Genomic DNA, 22,082 nt, shown 5'->3' on the forward strand with positions numbered 1-22,082 from the left:
GCCACTGACTGGAGAAAATTGCCTTCATAAACTGTGTAATGTTAATGTAGTTTCTTTAATTTAAACATGAAGGGAAATCCCGCACTAAACGCGTCACTCCGTAAAGAAAGTTTTTACTTCCCTTGCATCGCGAGCATAGGAGACTAATGGATGCAGTGTGAATGACTTAAAGAACTAATACGTTTTTTAGTTTCTCGACACAGGAGAGTTCTTCGTTGTTGGGGGTTTTATTTTGTCTAACACGGAGTAGATAAAAGGGGATTCGAACATGTTACTCTCGTTAGGGTTGATGGATTAGTCCTGGGCCACCTGGAAATGAAATATCAATCTGCGGGGTTTGGTGAGGGGGCCATCCAAGGGAGCTGAAGTACCGTGGGCCACCGGGGATAAAATGTACCAAGATTCACCTGGGATAAAATGTACAAAAGGCCACCTAGAATCTAGTAACCTATCAAAGATATACAAAGAATTAATTGTATTTGACTACCACCGTCATATCGTCAAGGATAAAAGCAACGCATATACAGAATGTTTTAATTTTTTTTAATTTTAAGAACATATTTAATTATGTCGAAACTACAATTCGATATTTTAATACATATTTTGCTTAATTAAAAAATATTTAAGTGCACTATTAATAACTTAGTTATGCTTTTAAAAAAATTGAAACTAATTAAGCTTGTTACGCCCCTGCCCCCCTCCACTTAAAACGCCTAGGGCTTAACCCCCTCTCTTCCCCCCATAGCTTCGCCACAGGTGCATCTACAGCCCTTAATCCATCCCGAATATCACTCGTCTTCTGTTTTCCCAACACATTATCTACCTGCCATATACAATATGACTCCCCATGTGCACTCCACGACTTCGTTAATTATCAACTCGCATTTTTCGCGTGGTTTAAATGCGAAAAAAAATAAATAAAACCCGCTCTGGAACCTGCGCGCTTTAAACTGATCCACATCACATATTTCAAAACACCCAGCCGGCTTTTAAAACGTGGCGAGGACAGGGTGAACTTCAACAGCATCAAAAACATTTCACCAGTTAATCACGAGCAAGCCCTTGAGTCGGGATCATCACACGGGGTGTAATCACAGCTAAAGTGGCTCTCTACACTTTTATTTCTTGCAATTAACGACGCCTGCCTCGGGTAAAATAAGATCACCCCCAGGGGCGTAGCTTCATATTTCGGTGAACAAGGGCGTAGCCCTTACTATCACCGTCCTTATATTAAAACTAAACAAAAAGGCAGGTACTTGACAATACCGTCCACCCGTATTTTACCTGATCTGCATTCGCAAAACGCTAAACTTCTGACCCTAATCGAACCCCATACTTTATCATCACCCCTACTCCATTAAGCAAACACACGTGCCTTCATAACACGACCTGACATTCTTAATATCTTATGTAAATAATGTTTTTTATACCATGAAGGTAATTTTTTTTAAACTTCGAATTTCGGGATTTACCGATTTCTATTTATGTTTTAAAAGTTAAAATGAAAACCATGTTTTTCAAAAAGTGATGTCTCCTTCTCCGGGCACTGATAAAAATTTTTTTTACGACATACTTCACATGTTTGATTACATGAATCTGTTCGCACCTTTCGAGAATAAACAAAGTTTAAACTATATTTATAAGGTGGGTTTACAGGTACGAAATAAAAAGTGGCAAATTATTTCTATAAATAATTTTTGATGGCAAAAGCTATAAAATTATATCAGGGTGTGGGGGTGGGGGTGGGGGGGGGGGGCGCTGGGGGATAGTAACAATAATGTTTGATATGCTGTTTTTTAATTACATTTAGACAAATGGGTTGAATATGTAGTTGTCAAATGCTTCAAATATATTTCATCACGATATATTTAAGTTGTCTATGTTTTTGTACTTATAGAACGTGGGAGGAGGGGGGGGGGGATTGTGAATGTGATCGTTTGACATAGATTTGGCACATCTTATTTTTTGCATAACGCGCGATAAAGGGTTGAGTTATTCGAAACAGATTGGTCAAGGCAATGGATGTTAAACTAAATTAGGATGTCAGGTCAATAGGCAGAATGTTTGCGTGTTTTTTTTTAGAATGTAAGCTTACGTAGATCATATATTATTATGTTTTCTTCTAGCCCTTGGCATACGTGTGAGTGTATAAGGCGACAGAGCATTTAGGAGAATAAAGAGTATAGATGGTTGTTAAGGTTGTCAATGGTTATGTTCACCTTTCAATTGGTGATAAAACTTGTAATGATGGATGCTGGTAAAGTAGAGCTGATCTGTTTTCACTGGTCAGGGTGTGTGCGTATGTTTTTGTTGGGGGCGATCTGTTGACTGAGCTGTGTAAAGGGATTGCCAGTCTTTTCCCCAAATCATTAGAACATAACGACTTCAAACTTTGAGGGTGCTCCCCATGCTCTCTCGTCATTATATCAACATTTTCAGCTGCTACACCGTCTGAAATTTTCCTTCTTTTCGTAGTTTGCTTTTATGTAGTTTCCACTTTATATCCCACCCAAAGCTTCGCCGCCCAATACTTATTAATAAAAACAATAGTGCCTTAAGAAGCACAACAGCCTCAACAGAACTGTGATCTACGTCAAGAATTGAATCCAATCTTTAATTGTGTATACCGCATCAATATTCAACCAAAAGGTACGAAATGTTTAAATTCTTTATCTCTCGATCCAGTCATTATATTTTTTTTACCTGTGGTATACAGATTTTCCTTCTTTTTCATATGTTAGAAGTACAAATTTTAATGAATTTATGTTTTTATTTTGGAAAAGTTTAAACTAATTTCACAAGAGACGAATGTCTATTCTCCCCATCTCGTTCTATCTCACTATCTCGGCGCAGCGCTAAAAAAAATAAGGTTAATACCTGTAGTGTATCAAACATAAATACTTCTATTAAGCTTTGGAATTTTCATAAAATAGCGTTTTACCACCTGCCGAAGGTGTGAGACTAGTCTGTATACCTGCACATCTCTACACGAAATTCTTATCAGTCTTCAAATCTTCAACAGCTTAGCATGTTTTTCTAAGTTCTCTTCCTTCCTTCCACCACACACACACACTCATATATATTATTATAATATATATATATATATATATATATATATATATATATATATATATATATATATATATATATATATATATATTGCTCACTGTGGCAGACGCTGGTTAAAGTATATATTTTCATTTTAAATTATATATATAATAAATATATAGATTTTAATATTTTTAAATTATATATATAATAAATATATAGATTTTATTTTCAATTTTCCAAGAAAATGAAGATGAATCAACACAAGGGGGGTAACACATTTTAAAAGAAATAAGTGCTATTGGATGGATTCACTCCCCGAAATAAATAAGGAGTGTAATTGTTTAAAAACATTTAAATTACTAGATTCTAGTTCTAGATATATTTGGATAGATTTTTTGTGTGTGTGTGCTAAACAAAATAATTTAGCCTTCATATCCGATTGATGATTAGAGATGATAAATTAGAGTCAGTGTTTCTTTCAGTCTACTGCCCCCCCCCCCTCCCGAACGAAATGGAATTTATATAGAAAAAAATTTTTTTAACAGCGTCCACCCCCACGGAAATTTTAGTGCCCCCCCCCCCCCCCCCGGAGAAAAAAGTCTGGAAGAAACACTGGAGTTATAGGTATTAATCCTAAAAATGGGTCTTAGTAGCATTTTAGTCATATTAAAATTTAATAAGTAATTAGATTACTATTAAAGCTATAATCTATACATTAGTTGTTTTTCTGAATCGATTTTTCACTGTTTACTTTAAAAATATTGATTTGTTTATTGTATTGTCACGATTGGATATAATTTTATTATTCGACATCCGGAATAAGTTTGGAGTAGTATCCCTTTGTAGTGAGAAAAGCAAAATGGTGGCTTAAAAAAGTAAACGATAGGGACATAATAAATGTTGACAATTGTTTTAATATTTCCAAGCGATTTCCAGTTTACTGAATCTAAATTGGCACTGAGATAAATTTTTAGTGCATTTTATTTCAAACTGTGAGGAAATGTTTACGGGCAATTAAAATTACACTTGGCATTAGCATTTTTTCTATTCTTCGAACTAAAAATCAAATCGAATCCAACTCCAACCAATCTCAGAATCTGACTGAGCCATCTCCAGTCAAGAGTCAGTCCCATCAAACAGATTATATTATAAAATCTAGTCTAGATCTAGATCTAGATTTAGATTCTAGAATTCTAGGCCTAATAATTAAGTCAGTGAAAGCCAAGAAATAAGGCTCTTATTTAACTCTTATTATAAAAACATCAGTACTGCAGTTGACCAGTTAGTTAACTAAACACAGTAGTTACGTAGTACTACTACTACTAGATCTAGTAGTAGTAGTCTACTAGTCTCAGACTCAGTAAACACAAAAAAAAAAAAACAAAAAAAAAAACAAGTCACTTTCTTAGTGTGACTAAGCAGTCCTACTTACAGGGCACTACTGGCCTAAAATGATAATTTTTTTAGGGATTTAGGTAAAAAAACACTAATCATCATATAAAAATAAAAATTACATATTCTTGTAGAGCTCAACTATATGAAAACAAAACAAAAAAGATTTTCTGTCTAGCTCAAATAGTTTTTTTTTGGCGAATTTTTTTGTGAGGGGTGGAATCCCCTTGCTTTTGCATTGGCCAGTTGTGACAAGTCATGGTATACCTGAATAAATTGAGCATAGTTATTTTACTTGCAGTTGTATTTTGTTCATATTTGCAGAGTTTAACTAGAATGATATATAGAACTTGTAAATGCTGTTGAAATTAATAAAAATAATACAGAACTTATATTTTTGTGTTGGCTTCCTCCCATAACCCCAAAAAACTGTGTGCTGCGCAAATATGAAAATGTTTCTAAAGCCATATTTTATACAAATACAGCAAATGAAAGAACTACAAAGTTAGAAATCTAAAGTAAATGACTTGAACACTGTTATGTGCATATAATTGCCTCATTATTTTGAGCAGGTGAAGTAGAGTCCATCTTTAAGCCATTTTGTTATAAAACTGCTGCGCAAATATGAAAATGTTTCTAAAGCAATATTTTATATAAATACAGTGAATGAAAGAACTCCATAGTCAGAAATCTAAAGTAAATGACTTGAACACTGTAATGTGTCTATAACTGCCTTGTTATTTTGGGCAGGTGAAGTAGAGTCCATATAAAAGCCATTTTGTAATAAGTGAAATGAAGTTATCAGATCAATGTTTTTATGTGTGAATTGTGTATGGATTCTGATTTTCAGCATATAACTATATCTAAGGGTAAGTAGAACTTGAATACTTAAAATTACAGTTAGCACAATGCTAGTATATAGCAACAGACAGGTAACCTAGATCTAGGTCTGACTCTTGTCAGTCTAGAGTCTAGTCTGACAAAATTGGAATTTTAGGAAAAACATATTATGCAAAACTAGAACTAGAGCTGAAAAAATTAAAGATGGGTATGTAAATATATTTTGAAATAAAAAATTAGATTTGTTTGCACATGAAGAATGCTGTTATTAGTTGATCAAACTTAAAGGCAGGAAGATCGGGATGAAAAAATATAACAATGGTGGCAGCGTGACCTACATACAGTGACTACGTTCGGAGGGGTATAACTAATGTCGGAGTCAAAATATCCAAAAACAAATTTCATTTCCAATTACTTAAGATATGTCTGATCAGTAATCTACTCTCATCTAGAGGAATCTTTTAAAAAATCGAGATTCCAACGTATTTGAAACTAACCTTGATACAGAGGGAAGACCAAAGCAGAGACAGCATGCAATCAGGTCGCAAAGCCATTAAAACTAAGGGACAACCACTCTACTTTTTAATTAACCTTAGGAAATGACCTTTTAAACTTAATTAATTACCATAAATTAAAAACTTATTAGTATGCAAAACCAAATCTCGTGGGTCCGGTATCAGAAAGTAATGGGCGATTTCGGGTCATGTTTTTACCGCGAACTCGGCGGATGCCGACAACCCTAATTTTTTAAATCACAGATATTAGATATTCTAATCATGTCATGTGATTATCTAATTTCTAAGGTCTGTTGTTTTGATGCATTCACCAACAACAGATCCTTCAAAATCAGTACAATTACCTAAAGTCCGAAATCGCAAGTCCTAAACTAAATGTATGCACATCTCACACTAAACACTATCAACAACACTCAACAAAACTTTCTTTCACTAGTGTATGAATTATATTTAATAAATATTAGGCCCTATCCTTTAGTTTAGGGGTCTCCAAACTTTTCAGTCTGAGGGCCGCATTAACTATCAAATTTCAGTTTAGGGGCCAGTTTCTTCCAGGCATGTCGTGATTTTTCTGAGCAAAGTTCCTCTGCCATCACCAACAAATGTTTTTTTCCGTGGACAAAAAGATCTCCGCGGGCCGGACGAGAGGACCTCGGGGGCCGCATCCAGCCCGCGGGCCGTAGTTTGGAGACCCCTGCTTTAGTCCTATTCATATTTATTATATCTATTTATTTATCTCAGGTTGTTTTATGTGTATCGTAAGAGAACCTCGCACCATTATTATAACAATCAGGCCTAGATCTATGGTGTTGGTATGATTTTACTTTAAGCAAAAAAAACTAAAATGGATGAGAGAGAACAGATATGTTACAGCCTCATTACATGGGTAATTGTAAATTTACTTACAATTTTTAAACATAAATAACGTAGTTAAGGGATGGTGTGGCCTGGCCACAAAATGCAAGACTGCATACCCAAAAGTCTCGAGTTTGAAACTGGGTTCATCTAATTGTTCTTAAAATTATACATTTTAATATTGTTTAATTATCACTAATTTGCTTTGACTTGTTGATTATGTCATTTGCTACATATACATGTCTTCATTAATTTGTATAATTCCTATAACAAATATTAACCCAACTTAATATTCATTTCTTCAGCTGGAAACATTTCACCTGGAAGTTCCTCATAACACACCAGCTGATCTCAGTGATGGGGTAGCCATAGCACAAGTTTTGAGCATTATGTAAGTGTAAGGCATGTTTAATGCTTAGTTATGACACACAGTTTTTTTTAAATGCCTGCATTTTCACTTTTGCTGTCAAAGTATCTTGTTTATGTTATAAAATCAGTCCGCTCATCTTAAATTAAAGGTATTGAGAAAGTTAGCTTCATCAGGTGAAAACACATTGATTTGCTGATCTCTAATATAAAACACCACAGCTATAATATTTAGAAACTGATTTTTTTTTTTTTTTTTTAAATTCATTCACCTTAAAAGAATAATATATCGAGGGTATAGAAGACAAACGCAGTATGTCCAAAAAAAACATAAACTTGAGAAAAATGAGTTTATAAATCTCATTCCAGTATTAAAATAGTGCAAAATATTATGTTTAAACTTTCATAAAATATTTGTATTCTACTTTTCTGACATTGTTCATAAGTGTTCTTGTAGCTTGTATTATTTACAGTATCCGTATAAATGTACATCGATTTGACCTTAAAAGTGGACATACTGCATTTTTCCTCTATACCCTCGATATTTTCTTACCTAATTAAAAATTATTTAGCTGATTATTGGACATTGAAACATAATCTTTGTATCATCAGGTGTTGACACATTTGTTCTTTTTTCCTACAGAGCTCCCAATTTCTTTACCCAGCCATGGCTTTCCAAGATCAAATCAGAAGACCTAAGCAACTGGAGGTTAAAGGTTAATATGCTTTTTTTTTGTTAAAGAGAGTGCTGCTACCACTTAGGTGTAAGTTCTATCTGATGAAATGTTTTCTTAAAATTGTATTTTCTTTTCAGGTGACAAATTTGAAAAAGATTTTAAAAGGGATTCTAGAGTTTAATTTAGAGGTAAGGTATTCAGTTTAGCTGGCAATGTTTTCACTTGTCAGTTTAGCATTCACAATTAAGATTTAAAATAAAAAAAACTATTATTTTTTTATGTATCCTTTTCTTCCACATTACCATTACAACTATATCATCTTTCTTTCATTTTTCACACTTTTAGTGCCTTGGTGTAACAATGCAAGGTTTTCAAATGCCTGATGTTAATGCTATAGGTATGTTGTCTGTCAAAATATGATTACTACATATTTCTTTTAAGTTTTGGCCCAAGTTGATATTTTTTCAGGGGTCGGCGTAGTTAAGTCGGTAAAGCTCATGGTAGCTAAGCCGAAAAGTCTTGAGTTTGAACCCTTGGGCAGATGAGGCTCGTTAGCTGGGGACAGCCACTCTTCTAGAAGAGACAACTCCAAAATCAAACAACTGCTGTCTTGAAGCAAATCCAAAAAGAAAAGCAGGCTGAAATCGGAGTCAATGGCCTCAGTAGTGCATAACCAGTTGACACGTATACTTAATTGTGTTGGAGGGGGTCCCTTCCAACACTAAAATTAAGAACAAAGAAGAAGAAAGATATTTTTTCTATTGCCAACACTTGATGAAATCATAAATTACAAATTTTTAGTGGTGCACTTTAGTTCAATCAAAGCCCCCGTGTTATCACCATCACCAGCTGTTTTTGTTTCCTTGTAGGTGAGCACTGCGACTCTCACGAACTGGGTCGTCTCTTACAGCTTGTGTTAAATATAGCCATCAACTGTGATAAAAAGCAAGAATACATTCAGACTATCATGAGCATGGAAGAAGATGTCCAGCAGATTATCAAAAACGCTATTCAAGAGGTCAGTTATAGAAAGCATACATTCAAAATCAAGTTCATTTTTGTTATTACCAAAACAATTTAAAAAAAAAAACTAATTCTCCTTTCCATTTTAAATAGCTAAATGTAAAAAAATTTTCCCATTACTTTCTGTGTTAATTACTGATATTCTCAGCCCTCATCATTTGCTCTCAAGCCATTAGTACCTGTCAAATTTAATTGAGTCCCACACATGATACATGATCTTTATAAAAGTTTTTTTATCCATAATGTAAACAGCTGATGACTAAAGAATCTTTACCAGCTGATGACTTAGAGGCGGAGATCCAAGAACAAGTAATTTTTTTTCTCTATTTCATTAATTCAATGGATTGAAAACATTTTTCTTACATATTTTTATTTAATATATTCCTTTTAATCTTTATTTGTCTTCAAAAAACATTGGATTAATTTTGTTAACTTATAGCTAATGTCTACTTTTTGTTAACTTTAAAACGAAAAATAATTGTTAAAAAAAATAGTGTAGCAAAAATAAAAGCTCAACTTTATTAAATTGATGTCAATTAAAAGTTGTTTTCTTTTTTTGTTTGACAGCTAAAGAGAGCTGTTGATGAACTTAACAGTTCTTTAGAAGCAAAAGAAGAACTTTTACAAAGGTGCCATGAGTTGGATGCACAGGTATAAAGCATTGGTTTCTTCTACTCAGATTTGAAAAGTATTTAATTAAAACAGACTTTAGCATAGTTTTTATGTATAGCAATTCCAGACCGTGTTCAATTAGTTGCTTGCTGTAGCTAATATTTGTCTTATTAAATAAGTTTAAAAAATTCATAATTTATTTTCTAAAATAATGAAGGTTGCCAGTCTACAAGAGGAAAGATTGAGTCTTTTAGCAGATAAGGAGAAGCTGGAGGAAAGGTTGCTACAGGCTGAAAGTCTAGAGGACCTCAGGTGAGATAACATTGGCTTGGTGTGAGTACAGTACCAGGTTTAAGTCTACTAGGTTGTGACATTTTCATTACCTTTTAAGCTTGACTGGAGATGAATTTTCTTTTACAAGTCAATTTTATAATTGGTCATTTTTTTTTAATATTGCAGAAGTAGCCCTTTGTGTTTTTTCTCATTCTCTAATGCATGTGATATATGTCATGGCTACTTGTTTGCTCTTTACTTGTAAGATACCATATTAACTGTCACTTTACTGCACATTGACTTTCTGGTATTTCTGATGCACTAATTGGCATTAAAATGTGGCAATTACCCACAAATTAAATAGTTTATGGGTTTATGCATTTGTACAATTCTGTTTCACACAAATTAAATAACCTGTACAATTTGTACCTTTATAATTACACACAAATTAAATGGCTTATACATTTTTACCATTTTAATGCCACACAAATGAAATGGCTTGTATATTTTTACCTTTTAATTTTCCAGTACTCCAGCAGGTAAAAAGTTGGTCCAGCTCCAGCATCAAATAGAGGGTCTACAGGAGGAGATCTACAAGCTAGAATCTGGTGGGTTCCTTTATAGGGAGATTAGTTTCAGTTCAAGGATAATTTAAATCAATAGAAGTTATAAATACATTCTATAGGGAGATTGGTTTCAATGCAAGAATAATTTAAACTAATTGAAGTTATAAATACTATAGGTTTCTTAGGGCCCTACTTTGTTAGTACAAATTTGTTTTAATACTAAACTATGTGTTTCTATTGTTTTTAGTAAAGATGACTATGTTAGTATACTTTTGTTAATACTTAACTATGTGTTTCTATTATTAAGGTAAAGATGGCTATGTTAGTACACATTTGTTTATACTTAACTTTGTGTTTCTATTGTTTAGGTAAAGATGACTATAGAATAAAATTTGAAGTACTAAACAAAGATTACACAGAGTTAAAAGAAAAGGTAAGTGGCTCAGGTGATTTTAATAGGGAGATTTAAAAATGTAATAACCATAACCTTTTTGTTATAAAATGATCATTTCTGTTAGTTCATTGTTTTCTATTGAGTTTTCTTCTATCCTTAGAATGCCGAGTTAAACAAACTAGCATCAGAATCAAGAGCTATGAAAGATGAACTAGATATACTGCGTCACACGTCGGACTTACTGGTAAGAACTTTTCTTCCTACTTTCAGTTTTGATTGTTTATTTTCTCTTAATTGTAATATAAACAAGCTCAATGTAAAGAGGCTATTAAAATCCAGAATACTTATACAATTTTTTACATTATTTAATATAAACAACCGTTATTTATCCTAGACTAAGTCAGAGGCACTAGTAGAGTCCTACAAAAAGAAATTAGGTAGGTGCAGATTAGTTTGTATGCCAAGTTATTATATAAGTTAGTCATGAATTACTGTTTTATGTATGGTTAACTAAATAAAATGGATGCCTACATGTGAATGAAATAATGTTGTTGCAGAGGATTTGAGTGATCTCAAGGGGCAAATGAAACTGTTGGAGGAGAAAAATACAAAGTACATGCAGCAGCAAATAGAAATGGAAGAGGTGAGTTACCTAACTCTGTTGTAATACATTAGTAACTTCATGCTTGCTTGAATTATTCGAATTATCTATCGGTGTCTCTTTCAGGAAAAAAATTAATGCGAAATTATGATTCATTTTATTTTAAATTAAATTAAATATAGTATTTAATAATTCATGTATGTTGTACATTTAAGTTAATTCTTTCAAACCTCAGTGAAGCATATTGTTTTGTAAACAAGAGTATAGATTGATTTTGTTATGACTGTGATGGGGACAATACAATGTTGTTTTGACTGTGATGCTGGACAATACAATGTTGTTTTGACTGTGATGGTGGACAATACAATGTTGTTATGACTGTGATGGTGGACAATACAATGTTGTTTTGACTGTGATGGTGGACAATACAATGTTGTTATGACTGTGATGGTGGACAATACAATGTTGTTTTGACTGTGATGGTGTACAATACAATGTTGTTTTGACTGTGATAGTGGACAATACAATGTTGTTTTGACTGTGATAGTGGACAATACAATGTTGTTATGACTGTGATGGTGGACAATACAATGTTGTTATGACTGTGATGGTGGACAATACAATGTTGTTTTGACTGTGATAGTGGACAATACAATGTTGTTATGACTGTGATGGTGGACAATACAATGTTGTTATGACTGTGATGGTGGACAATACAATGTTGTTATGACTGTGATGGTGGACAATACAATGTTGTTTTGACTGTGATAGTGGACAATACAATGTTGTTTTGACTGTGATAGTGGACAATACAATGTTGTTATGACTGTGATGGTGGACAATACAATGTTGTTATGACTGTGATGGTGGACAATACAATGTTGTTTTGACTGTGATAGTGGACAATACAATGTTGTTTTGACTGTGATAGTGGACAATACAATGTTGTTATGACTGTGATGGTGGACAATACAATGTTGTTATGACTGTGATGGTGGACAATACAATGTTGTTTTGACTGTGATAGTGGACAATACAATGTTGTTTTGACTGTGATAGTGGACAATACAATGTTGTTATGACTGTGATGGTGGACAATACAATGTTGTTTTGACTGTGATGGTGGACAATACAATGTTGTTATGACTGTGATGGTGGACAATACAATGTTGTTATGACTGTGATGGTGGACAATACAATGTTGTTATGACTGTGATGGTGGACAATACAATGTTGTTTTGACTGTGATGGTGGACAATACAATGTTGTTATGACTGTGATGGTGGACAATACAATGTTGTTATGACTGTGATGGTGGACAATACAATGTTGTTATGACTGTGATGGTGGACAATACAATGTTGTTATGACTGTGATGGTGGACAATACAATGTTGTTATGACTGTGATGGTGGACAATACAATGTTGTTATGACTGTGATGGTGGACAATACAATGTTGTTATGACTGTGATGGTGGACAATACAATGTTGTTATGACTGTGATGGTGGACAATACAATGTTGTTATGACTGTGATGGTGGACAATACAATGTTGTTTTGACTGTGATGGTGGACAATACAATGTTGTTTTGACTGTGATGGTGGACAATACAATGTTGTTTTTTCTGTACTTGTGCCAGGAACTGAAGCGTGTCACCTTGCTGAAGCAGCAACTAGAGACTTACAAGCGCCAGACCCTAGAACTCCAGAACAAAATCACTGAAGAGACCAAACGAGCAGACAAGGCAGAGTTTGAGTTAAAAAGGATTCAGGATAAACTTGGCACCCTGCAGAGAGAAAAAGAGGTTTGACATAGTTTATTTGGGTTTCAACCATTCATCACAATACAAGCAGTTTTAATTGATAAGGATAGTAAAATTCCCTTTTCGAACCTGCCAGTCAATGGGGCAAATGAAGTAGAGTTCATCTGTTACTGTGACCTCGGCATATGAAGTGATAGTGTGGTCAGCACTATACCTAGCTGCCTTTACTTTCCCTTACTTGAGTTAACCGGGTGGACTCAGGGATGTTCTACTAACCTGAACCCGGATATAAAGTCAAGATATTCGGATTAGCAGTCAAGTGCTCTACCGCTAGGCCACACCGTCAGTTGATAAGGATGCATAAAGTTAAAAATTTCAATTTTCTATCATGTAAATTTGAAAAAAAAATGATATTAAATGCCTGTAACCTCTACCATGTCCATCTCCATTGGACAGCGTGTCCAGTCAGAGCGTGACTCCCTGCGTGAGCTGAATGATGAGCTCAAGTGTACTCAGCTCCAGAGCTCAGGTCTAGGCTTGGCCAGTGAGCTGGAGGACCACAGCAGTAACATGGAGATGTTGTCCTTACCCACAGAAATCAAGTAAGCTGGGGGTGGGGCATACACTCTGTGTCAGGGGTGGGGCATACACTATTTGTGTCAGGGGTTGGGCATACACCATTTGTGTCAGGGTTGGGGCATACACTCTATGTGTCGTGGGTGGGGCATACACTATTTGTGTTGTTTGCTAGAGTTCTTTTCATTCAAGCATATAGCAGGGGGGGGGGGGGGGGGCTTAGTTGGCTTTTGTCTTCATCAAGCTACTATTTTAGTGAATTTTTTTTCTGATTCGGAATATCTTTAGTGAGTAAAATTAGCTTAATACAACATGGAATTTATTGTTCTTTTTTTTACCATAGTTTTAGTATCTCATACAAACAATTTTATTTACACTGAGAGACATTAGTTCTTTACTTTCCACTCCCTTTTATTCAACAAATTAAACAGATACACTTCAGATGTGAACTGTATGACAAACACTAAACATTCAACATTATAATCAGATCAGTATTGCTGAAGAATGTACTAGATAAAACTTAGCATCAGATATCTATATATATAATTCTCTTCTGGGATCAGTTAGAAAACAAGCTGCAAGCGCGCCTTTGCAGTCCCCTCTCTTCCTCTCTATCACTATCACTACCACCCCCCACCCCTCCCCCACATGATCTGGTGAGCGGTGTTCACTCTGTTTACATTTTACAATCACAGAGACGGGTTTGGTGACGGCTATTAGGGGCAGATAATTTAGTTTTAAACGATTTTAAACTTAGAGGAGGTAACTAAGAGGAGGCTGCTTTCACGGGGGGGGGGGGGGGGGGGGTAGTGTTTTTAAGCAAATATTTTCAATGGCATCATTGGTACTGTCAAATTCACAAATTATAAATTACTGAAAAGTAGAAAAAAACAACTAAATAGCGGCGTATGATACGCAGCGGGTCGGCTCGTATCTTTTAAATGACCACTTAACCTTCTAAATAAACAAAAAGGAGGTTTGTTCTTCTTTGGTGGCCATCATAACAAAGGCAACAGTTGTAAACAGTAGCTCAAGCAACCCTCCCCACTGTATTTATGTATTGCTGTACCCCTCACCCAATCAAACTTGTGTCCCTTGTTTCCATGTGATGGTGCACTGGTTCAGTAACTAATTGTTTTCTGCCAGAGAGCGCCTACTGAGGCTGGAACATGAAAACAAAATGTTGAGGATGAAAACGTCGGCTGGAACAGAGGAGGCTCTGGTCTCCACAGAACTGCTTGATGAAGCCAATGCCAAGAAGAATGAGCTGGAAACAGAAGTCAGGTAATCAAAGGAATTATTTACAGTCTGGCATGTTTAAAAAAAAAACATTACTGCAGTTTGCCAAAATAATTCTTGTTTGTAAAGTATTCCCTCTTATAAAAATAATGTGTATATATGTTTTTGTGCCTATTTCTAGCTAAAGTTGTTGAAAATAAAATTTAAATATCTGTATGAAGAAGGTAGATCTGTATGAAATAAAAACAAATTTTGCTGTTGATACCAAGTCATCAAAATATATAAAGCTCAATATTTTTCCTATGTTTATAACTACGTTGTTTTAGAAAAAAATTGGCAATTCTGTTATGCTAAAATAAAATCAGGTCTATTAAAACAATTGTCAGCTACTCTTTCACTGATTGTCTATGTTAATTATAAAATGATGATAGGTATTTAATAAGTTCTGGCAAAAAAGTCTGATATTTTTGTCAGAACTTTGCGACCTGAAAAAGAGTAGCATAATTTCTCTTGTCTAAAGACGTGAAAGTTTAATTTTTTGCCTCAGGTTGTTGAACCAGCAGCTGATGAAGGTCCAGGCGGAGCTTGAGGACCTGCAGGAGAACGAGAAGTCCGCTCACGCCGCCAGCAACTCAGAGTTTGTCTCCATGAGGACCCAGCTGTCTGAGTTCAAGCACAGGATGGAGGAGAGGGACCTGCAGCTGCACCAGAAGCAGCAGCACATTGATGACCTGAGCACCCGGCTGGCTGATGCCAATCTCAGGGTCGTTGACCTCAGTGATCAGCTGGGGAAGAAGGAAGAGGAGAATCGGGTCATGGAGCAGAAGTACACCAAGTACCTGGAGAAGGCTAAAAATGTGAGCTATTTTTAGGTGTTGTTTATCTTTACTGGTAGTGGTTATATCTGGAGAAGGCTTATTTTGTGAACTATTTTAGGTGTAGTTAAGCTGGCCTGTTTGTGGTTCATTGTGCTTGTTCAGTGGTTTTGGCTCAGTAGGCTGGTTGGTGTCCTCTATAAATAATGTTTCACACCCAAAGCGAACATTATGCTATATGGAGGAAGATATAGGTTCTAAAAGAAACATATATTTGGTATTTCTCAAGAACTAAAAAATTATTTAATAGAAGTCAGTTTTTCATTAGCATGATTTATTTTTTGACATAATTTCAAAAAAGGTTACTGTGGCTTTTTCTGATGTCATATAATGTTAAAGGTGAAGGGTAGCTCAAAATGTGTGTTGTCATTTATGGATAACCTTCTTAAAACTTTGAAAGTGATATAGGACTGCCCTTGCTAATCACATCTGAAATTAGCCTGATGAAAAAGTCACAAAAATATTTAATCCTTAAGACAATTAGTAATAGCATTTAAAATAATTACAGTATTATTTTCAAACAAGTATTGCTTAAATTGTATAATTACTTAACGCAAAAATTGTTTGAGCAGGTGATAAAAAGCCTAGACCCAAGACACGCGGCTGACTCGTCTACTGAAGTTTATTCCTTGAAGAACCAGCTTCATGAGAAGGACAACTACATCAATTTCCTTGAGGTATTTTAGTAGAATGATAGTGCTTTAATACCACATCAGTGCCCATTGGTTTTTGGTCATATAAAAAAATGTTTTCTTTCCTCAGAAAGATCAGGAGAAGATGAAGTCTGTGAGGGAACAGGAAGAGAGGCTTATAGTGACTGCCTGGTACAACTTGGTAACTATGGTTTTGTTTACTAAACTAGCTTATATATTACATCAAAGCTAAACAAATAAACTGGAAGCGTAGATTTTACTAAGTGGTAAAATCCATTAGAAGTTATTATGAGTTCATGTTCTGATAATTTTTTAAAATAAAATGATATTTTTTTTTATGATAATCTAAATATAAAAATTCATGATTTAATATGTGTAGGTAGAATATATGTTATTTAAAAACAAACACAAGTTGAGCATTGTTATAAAGATTGTTGTTCTCTGCAGGGCATGCAGCTACATCGGCAAGCTGCTGAAGAGCGCCTGGCCAACAGTTCCATGGGTCAATCCTTCCTGGCCAGACAGCGTCAGGTACACACACGCAGGTCCAATACAATTAGTTCTCTACAGAGTAGTGCTACCCCAAGGTGAACAGATTCAAAACTTTTGCTTTTCTAGCGTTTTCCAGCAGCTTCAAGAATTATAGACAAATGTAGTTACCTCCCCTTTCATAATTTACGTCCTAAATCTTGCTTTTGGTTTCCACTCCAATTGTATTCAGTCTCAAATATTTTAAACTAGTAAACATGGAGATACATTTTTAAAAATCTAATTGGGAATGGTTTTAACAAGAATTTTTTTAATTTATATATTTGGGAATCTCATTTGCAGTGTAGTTTTCTTTTGTTTCATTTCATGCCTTTGTGTTTTTGTTTTACTGGTTTTAAAATGTACACTAAATCCCAATACTATAAAAGTGTGCCTTTGGACAGTACAGACCGTGTCTGTTAATTCACTTGAAAACGATGAAGAGATTTTAAGTGATATTTTTGTAACGGCTATTCTACGTTGTGTGAATGAGTTTGTTGTGTCTGCAAATCAGTGCTAACCTGATGTATTGAAAGGTTTTTGGAAATGAATAACTGGGATGTTTTATTGTTGTTTCTGTCATACCAAGCACTTTAGTTCCATTAATCTTCCATTGCATTGCCATTTTCTTGCTACACATTGTAATCCACCCCTTACCATCATTACTATTATATATTCATTGTAAATTCCTCCACTAATCTCACATGAAGTTGATGCAGTTGAATTATCAGTATCTTAATGCAGGTATAAGTTACTGTAAAGTAATATGAAAATCTCTAAACTTAATTAAAGTGTTTAAAAAATTTTTTTCCTAAAACATTTGAGCCCCACAATGTCCCTTCACCTCTAAGATCATCATAACACTTTAATAATATTGCTTGGCTCAGTAGATTTATAAAATTTAATTCTATATAACACTTGCATGAATTTTTTTTTTCTTATTTTATGTTCACGTGTGCACATATGTCTCACTCTGCATGTTTTGATAGTGTACTTGGCACTATTTGGTTTACCCTTGCTTGGGTTTTCCTTAGCCTCACGTAACACTAATCCCACATTAGTTTTTAACAAAGAATGAATCTAACTTGTAGCTGATGATAGGAATAAGTGATTTTGTTCACCATATAAGCTACACCTCATTTCATCATTAAATTGCAGTCAGCGTTTGTTTTAGTAGTTTCCAACGTTTTCAATTTGTTTTTACTCAATTCAATGAAACATCTTTCTGTAAATTAAAATTTTAAACAGACATGTAATTAATCAAGCTTTAATGTCAAAAAGTTAATTGGTAAATTAAGATAAACTCTGTATTTTTGCAGAATATCAGTACCCAATCTATATTACCATCATGTTAGTACCTTTAACCTTATCATACCTACTTATATCCGCAATAATTCACTACCTTACCAGACAGTTATATCCCCATTGATTAATTCACTACCTTACCATACATAGTTATATCAGCATTGATTAATTCATGACCTTACCTGTTTGATAACATAGCAATATCCCCATTGATTTAATTCATGACCTTACCTGTTTGATAACATAGCAATATCCCCATTGATTAATTCACAGCGATGAAGTAGAAGGTTCACAAACAATTAACACACCTAATACAAAACGTAGATTTTCCTTCCGAAAGAACAAGTCGCCATCAGCTCCTTCACCATTGCTGTTGAGAAAACCATCCATGTCAGTTTCCGTGCAGCCTACAGTCCCGCAGGTGGAGGAAGAAATTTTCCCACAGATTAGTCCAAATCATTTCAATGGGGGTAGCAGGAGCAAACCTTAACATTTCTAATCATACCAATAGGATTTTTAAAGATAAGTTTAAATTCATTAATACTCTTTTAACAAGGATTGCACAAAGCGATCAAAATTTTTTTTTTTTAGTTTACAACGAATTGCATGATTGTATTTTTCTTAAACAAAGAACTCACTTAAGAATGTTGATGTTAATGCATGTTTACGATCACAATTCAGCACTTGCAGCTAATTTTTTCTTGGAACTGTTAAGCTTAAACAGAGCACATTTGTTTGATATTATTTTAAATCCATGTTTTCAGTTTCAGCCATAGGAAACTTAAGAAATAAATGTAAGGTGACTAATTGAAAACAATAACCTCAACTATCATTATTACTTAGTAAAATTGAGATACATTTTCAAACATAATTTAAAGAATTGAAGAATTGTAAGAATGTTTATTAAATAATTTTTATAGTTTAGATGTAACATTCCCTTGATACAAAATGTTAATCTTTCTATATCACATTTAATTGCTTTTTAGAAGAATAATTAAGTATGGGTTCAGAAATGTATAGCAGGAATATGAAATGATGTTTGCATAAGATTTCTGCATCAATCGTCTTAACCTGCTGTTAAGTCTTAACACTATGAAGTGTAATGTGAAACACACTTTGCATGCTTTTGAATACACTAGCCTTGAGCTGTACAGCACTTGTTGGATTTTTAGACTTTCTTTTTGGATCAAATTTTTAAAAAAATTTCAGTTTAAAAACAATATTGAAATTAGAAATATGAAACATTTTTTCAGCATGCATTCTGTTTTGATAAGACATGTCTACAGTTATAAAGATTGCAGTTTTGTATAGTAACGTTATTAGAAATGCTATTTCTAAAAAAAAAATGAGTTATCTTTTTTCAAACAACTGGCAACTTTGGTAAAGCATGAAACGCTGAAGATGCCAGTTTGAACAGGGAATAAGCCTACCATATTTATCTAGTTTATTCCAATTTTTAGCAGCATGGACTTAATGTAGCTAGTGGATTTGGGTTGCTCCATTTGCAAAAAAAAAAAACAATTAAAAGGTTGAGATTATAATATTTATATAGACTTAGAGAATGTATTTATATCTAGTTTCTGCATTGAAGTCTTATTCCCCTGGTTTCCCATTGTTGTGACATACAGACAAATGTGACATTTTTTTGTCATAATACCAGATTAAAATGTGCTATCTTTGTGGACCCATGCCTGGAGGTTAGTTGTTAACTCCTGTACAATGAGCACATATAAAACATCCATCCCCCCCACTTCACATCATTGTGTTGGCACACCTCCCCCCTTCCCTCTATGTTGTATGAGCACCATTACCTCAGGGGTGTCCTCCTCTACAGAAAGCCTTCGTGTCTACCACCTCTTTAGATTACAATGTACAATGTGATTCTGTATATACAATTTTTTTTCCTTCACCAATTACACTAACCCAGAAAGTGGATCATTTTTCACAAGTGGAGTTTTCAGTACTTAGCTTTTTAAATACACTATATTCCTTTTAAGTTTTTACTTTCTGAAGTACTTTGTTATCAGAATTATTTTTCATGTATCATTTTAATATATGCATAAAACATTTTTTTCTTCTATAAGTATTACTCAAATGTATTTATTCTGTGTGCTGCAGTGCAATGGAATAATAAATGTAAATAAAAATGAACTGGTTAGAGAAACAGCATTTATCCCTTGCCATATATGTTATGTTTTAAACTAGTTTTTATGAATTTTGAGTGTAGCTATCTAACGCTTTCTGTTTGCTTAAATCTCAAGGATTTATATTTAGAAATGGGGACTTTTACTATTACTTTCATGGTGTTTTAAAATAGAATACAATAGCATTTTGAAATTTGCTTTCGGGGAATTTGAAAGTTGTTTATTTTGTAGATTTATGAAGATCGTTAATTAATGGTGAATTTTAAAATTCAGAAGAGTTAAATTTGCTTCTAGGTCCTGAAATTTTAGGGTTTTAAATTGAATTCCATGGAGCTTGTCACTTATGTCTGTTTCTTTGTTTGTGAGGCCTGATTGAGTTCTATATACTTGTTGTAGAGCAAAACAATTTAATTTTTTAAAGCTTAATTTTATTGAAATTGACTGTTTATAAAAATGTAATGCAATATATAAATCATAATATTTCTTTAAATTAATATAATTTTAAAAGTTGCAATGGATTGTGATAATTGTCTTCAATAACAAATGTGTATTCTTGCATGCTTAAGCCTAAAAATATTTCATAATTCTACACTATATAAGTACTATAATGGGAGTGGCAGTGTATCCAGCTCATATGTAAGGGAGATTATTAATGCATTTATATAATCTGTGTGATTGTTCCTACTAAAGGTAAACAATTCTGTTGAAAAACACTCCAATTAAGAAAGTTGTGTATTTATTTTTATCCAGAGAGCTTTTTGAATTATAAATTACACATTTCATAATTCTACACTATATAAGTACTATAATGGGAGTGGCAGTGTATCCAGCTCATATGTAAGGGAGATTATTAATGCATTTATATAATCTGTGTGATTGTTCCTACTAAAGGTAAACAATTCTGTTGAAAAACACTCCAATTAAGAAAGTTGTGTATTTATTTTTATCCAGAGAGCTTTTTGAATTATAAATTACACATTGATTTGTTATGTGTAAAGTGTGTTGGCTGACATGTTTTCAATATAATTGTTAATGATCTTGAATGTGGTTTTTTTTTTTAAATTTTTTATGCACGATTATAACATTGATTTTTTTTTACATGTAAACTTTTTTTTTTCATAAATTTAAAAAAAGTGTGAACATGTATACATGCTTGGTAAAAACCTTGTCTGTAGTGTTTGCATGTAGCTAGGGTTAAATCTGCATTATGGAAGGATCCAGAACTTATTTCTTAACTGTAGCTGATGAAAATTGACACAATGTGAATAAACTAAACCATTATAGCGGTGATTGTCTAAACAATGATAAGGATGCTAGTTTGCTCTCCTCCACAAAAGTCTGGCTTTTATACCTTATAGTTCTGGTCATTGTTACCATAGCAACCAACAAGCCCTGCCAACTATAAAATTATCTTGAAATTTTTATATTTTTAAAGTGTCAAAATGTCACATTTCATCAAGTCTGAAGACTTGTGCTGCCTGTATTTATATTTGTACCAGTTGTCTCACATGATTTCAACAAGCTCTTCTGTATTGAAAGATTTTTAAAAAAATGTGTTCACAGCTAGGCAGAATATCCTAGTCCTATGCTGTGTTGAAAGCTGACATGGGAAAAATATTTAGGCAATGTTTTTTGAATGTATATTTTAAGTTTCACAAATGCTATTCTGATGTATGAGTTTGAATGTAACAGCTGAGGATGATTGGAATAAAATAATAGCACAAGTTCTTCATGTCTTGTTTTTTTTAGTTCTGTTTGTAGATTTAGATTTGATGCTACATACATGGCTACATTTCTGAACTTCCTCTGATCAGCAATGTGCAGTGTCCTATC

The 22,082-nt window shown here is 33.8% G+C and overlaps 1 protein-coding gene across 1 annotated transcript; it reads left to right on the plus strand.

Moving 5' to 3' along the window:
• Nucleotides 1-3,899: 3,899 nt before the first annotated feature.
• LOC131955539 (protein Hook homolog 3) lies at nucleotides 3,900-21,968 on the plus strand. Its single transcript, XM_059319695.1, has 23 exons — nucleotides 3,900-4,043; nucleotides 6,540-6,684; nucleotides 6,959-7,044; nucleotides 7,663-7,735; nucleotides 7,834-7,884; nucleotides 8,042-8,093; nucleotides 8,566-8,714; nucleotides 8,972-9,028; nucleotides 9,287-9,370; nucleotides 9,549-9,643; nucleotides 10,133-10,212; nucleotides 10,539-10,603; nucleotides 10,725-10,808; nucleotides 10,959-11,001; nucleotides 11,122-11,207; nucleotides 12,807-12,971; nucleotides 13,386-13,531; nucleotides 14,652-14,789; nucleotides 15,292-15,601; nucleotides 16,192-16,296; nucleotides 16,382-16,453; nucleotides 16,720-16,859; nucleotides 18,379-21,968. Exons 2-23 carry the CDS (start codon nucleotides 6,643-6,645, stop codon nucleotides 18,593-18,595), a joined length of 2,340 nt encoding a protein of 779 aa, XP_059175678.1. The 5' UTR covers nucleotides 3,900-4,043; nucleotides 6,540-6,642; the 3' UTR covers nucleotides 18,596-21,968.
• Nucleotides 21,969-22,082: the final 114 nt, after the last annotated feature.

Source organism: Physella acuta, unplaced genomic scaffold, assembly GCF_028476545.2.
Source record: "Physella acuta isolate Inbredline_101_S28 unplaced genomic scaffold, ASM2847654v3 ptg001076l, whole genome shotgun sequence".
Taxonomy (NCBI): Eukaryota; Metazoa; Mollusca; class Gastropoda; family Physidae; genus Physella; species Physella acuta.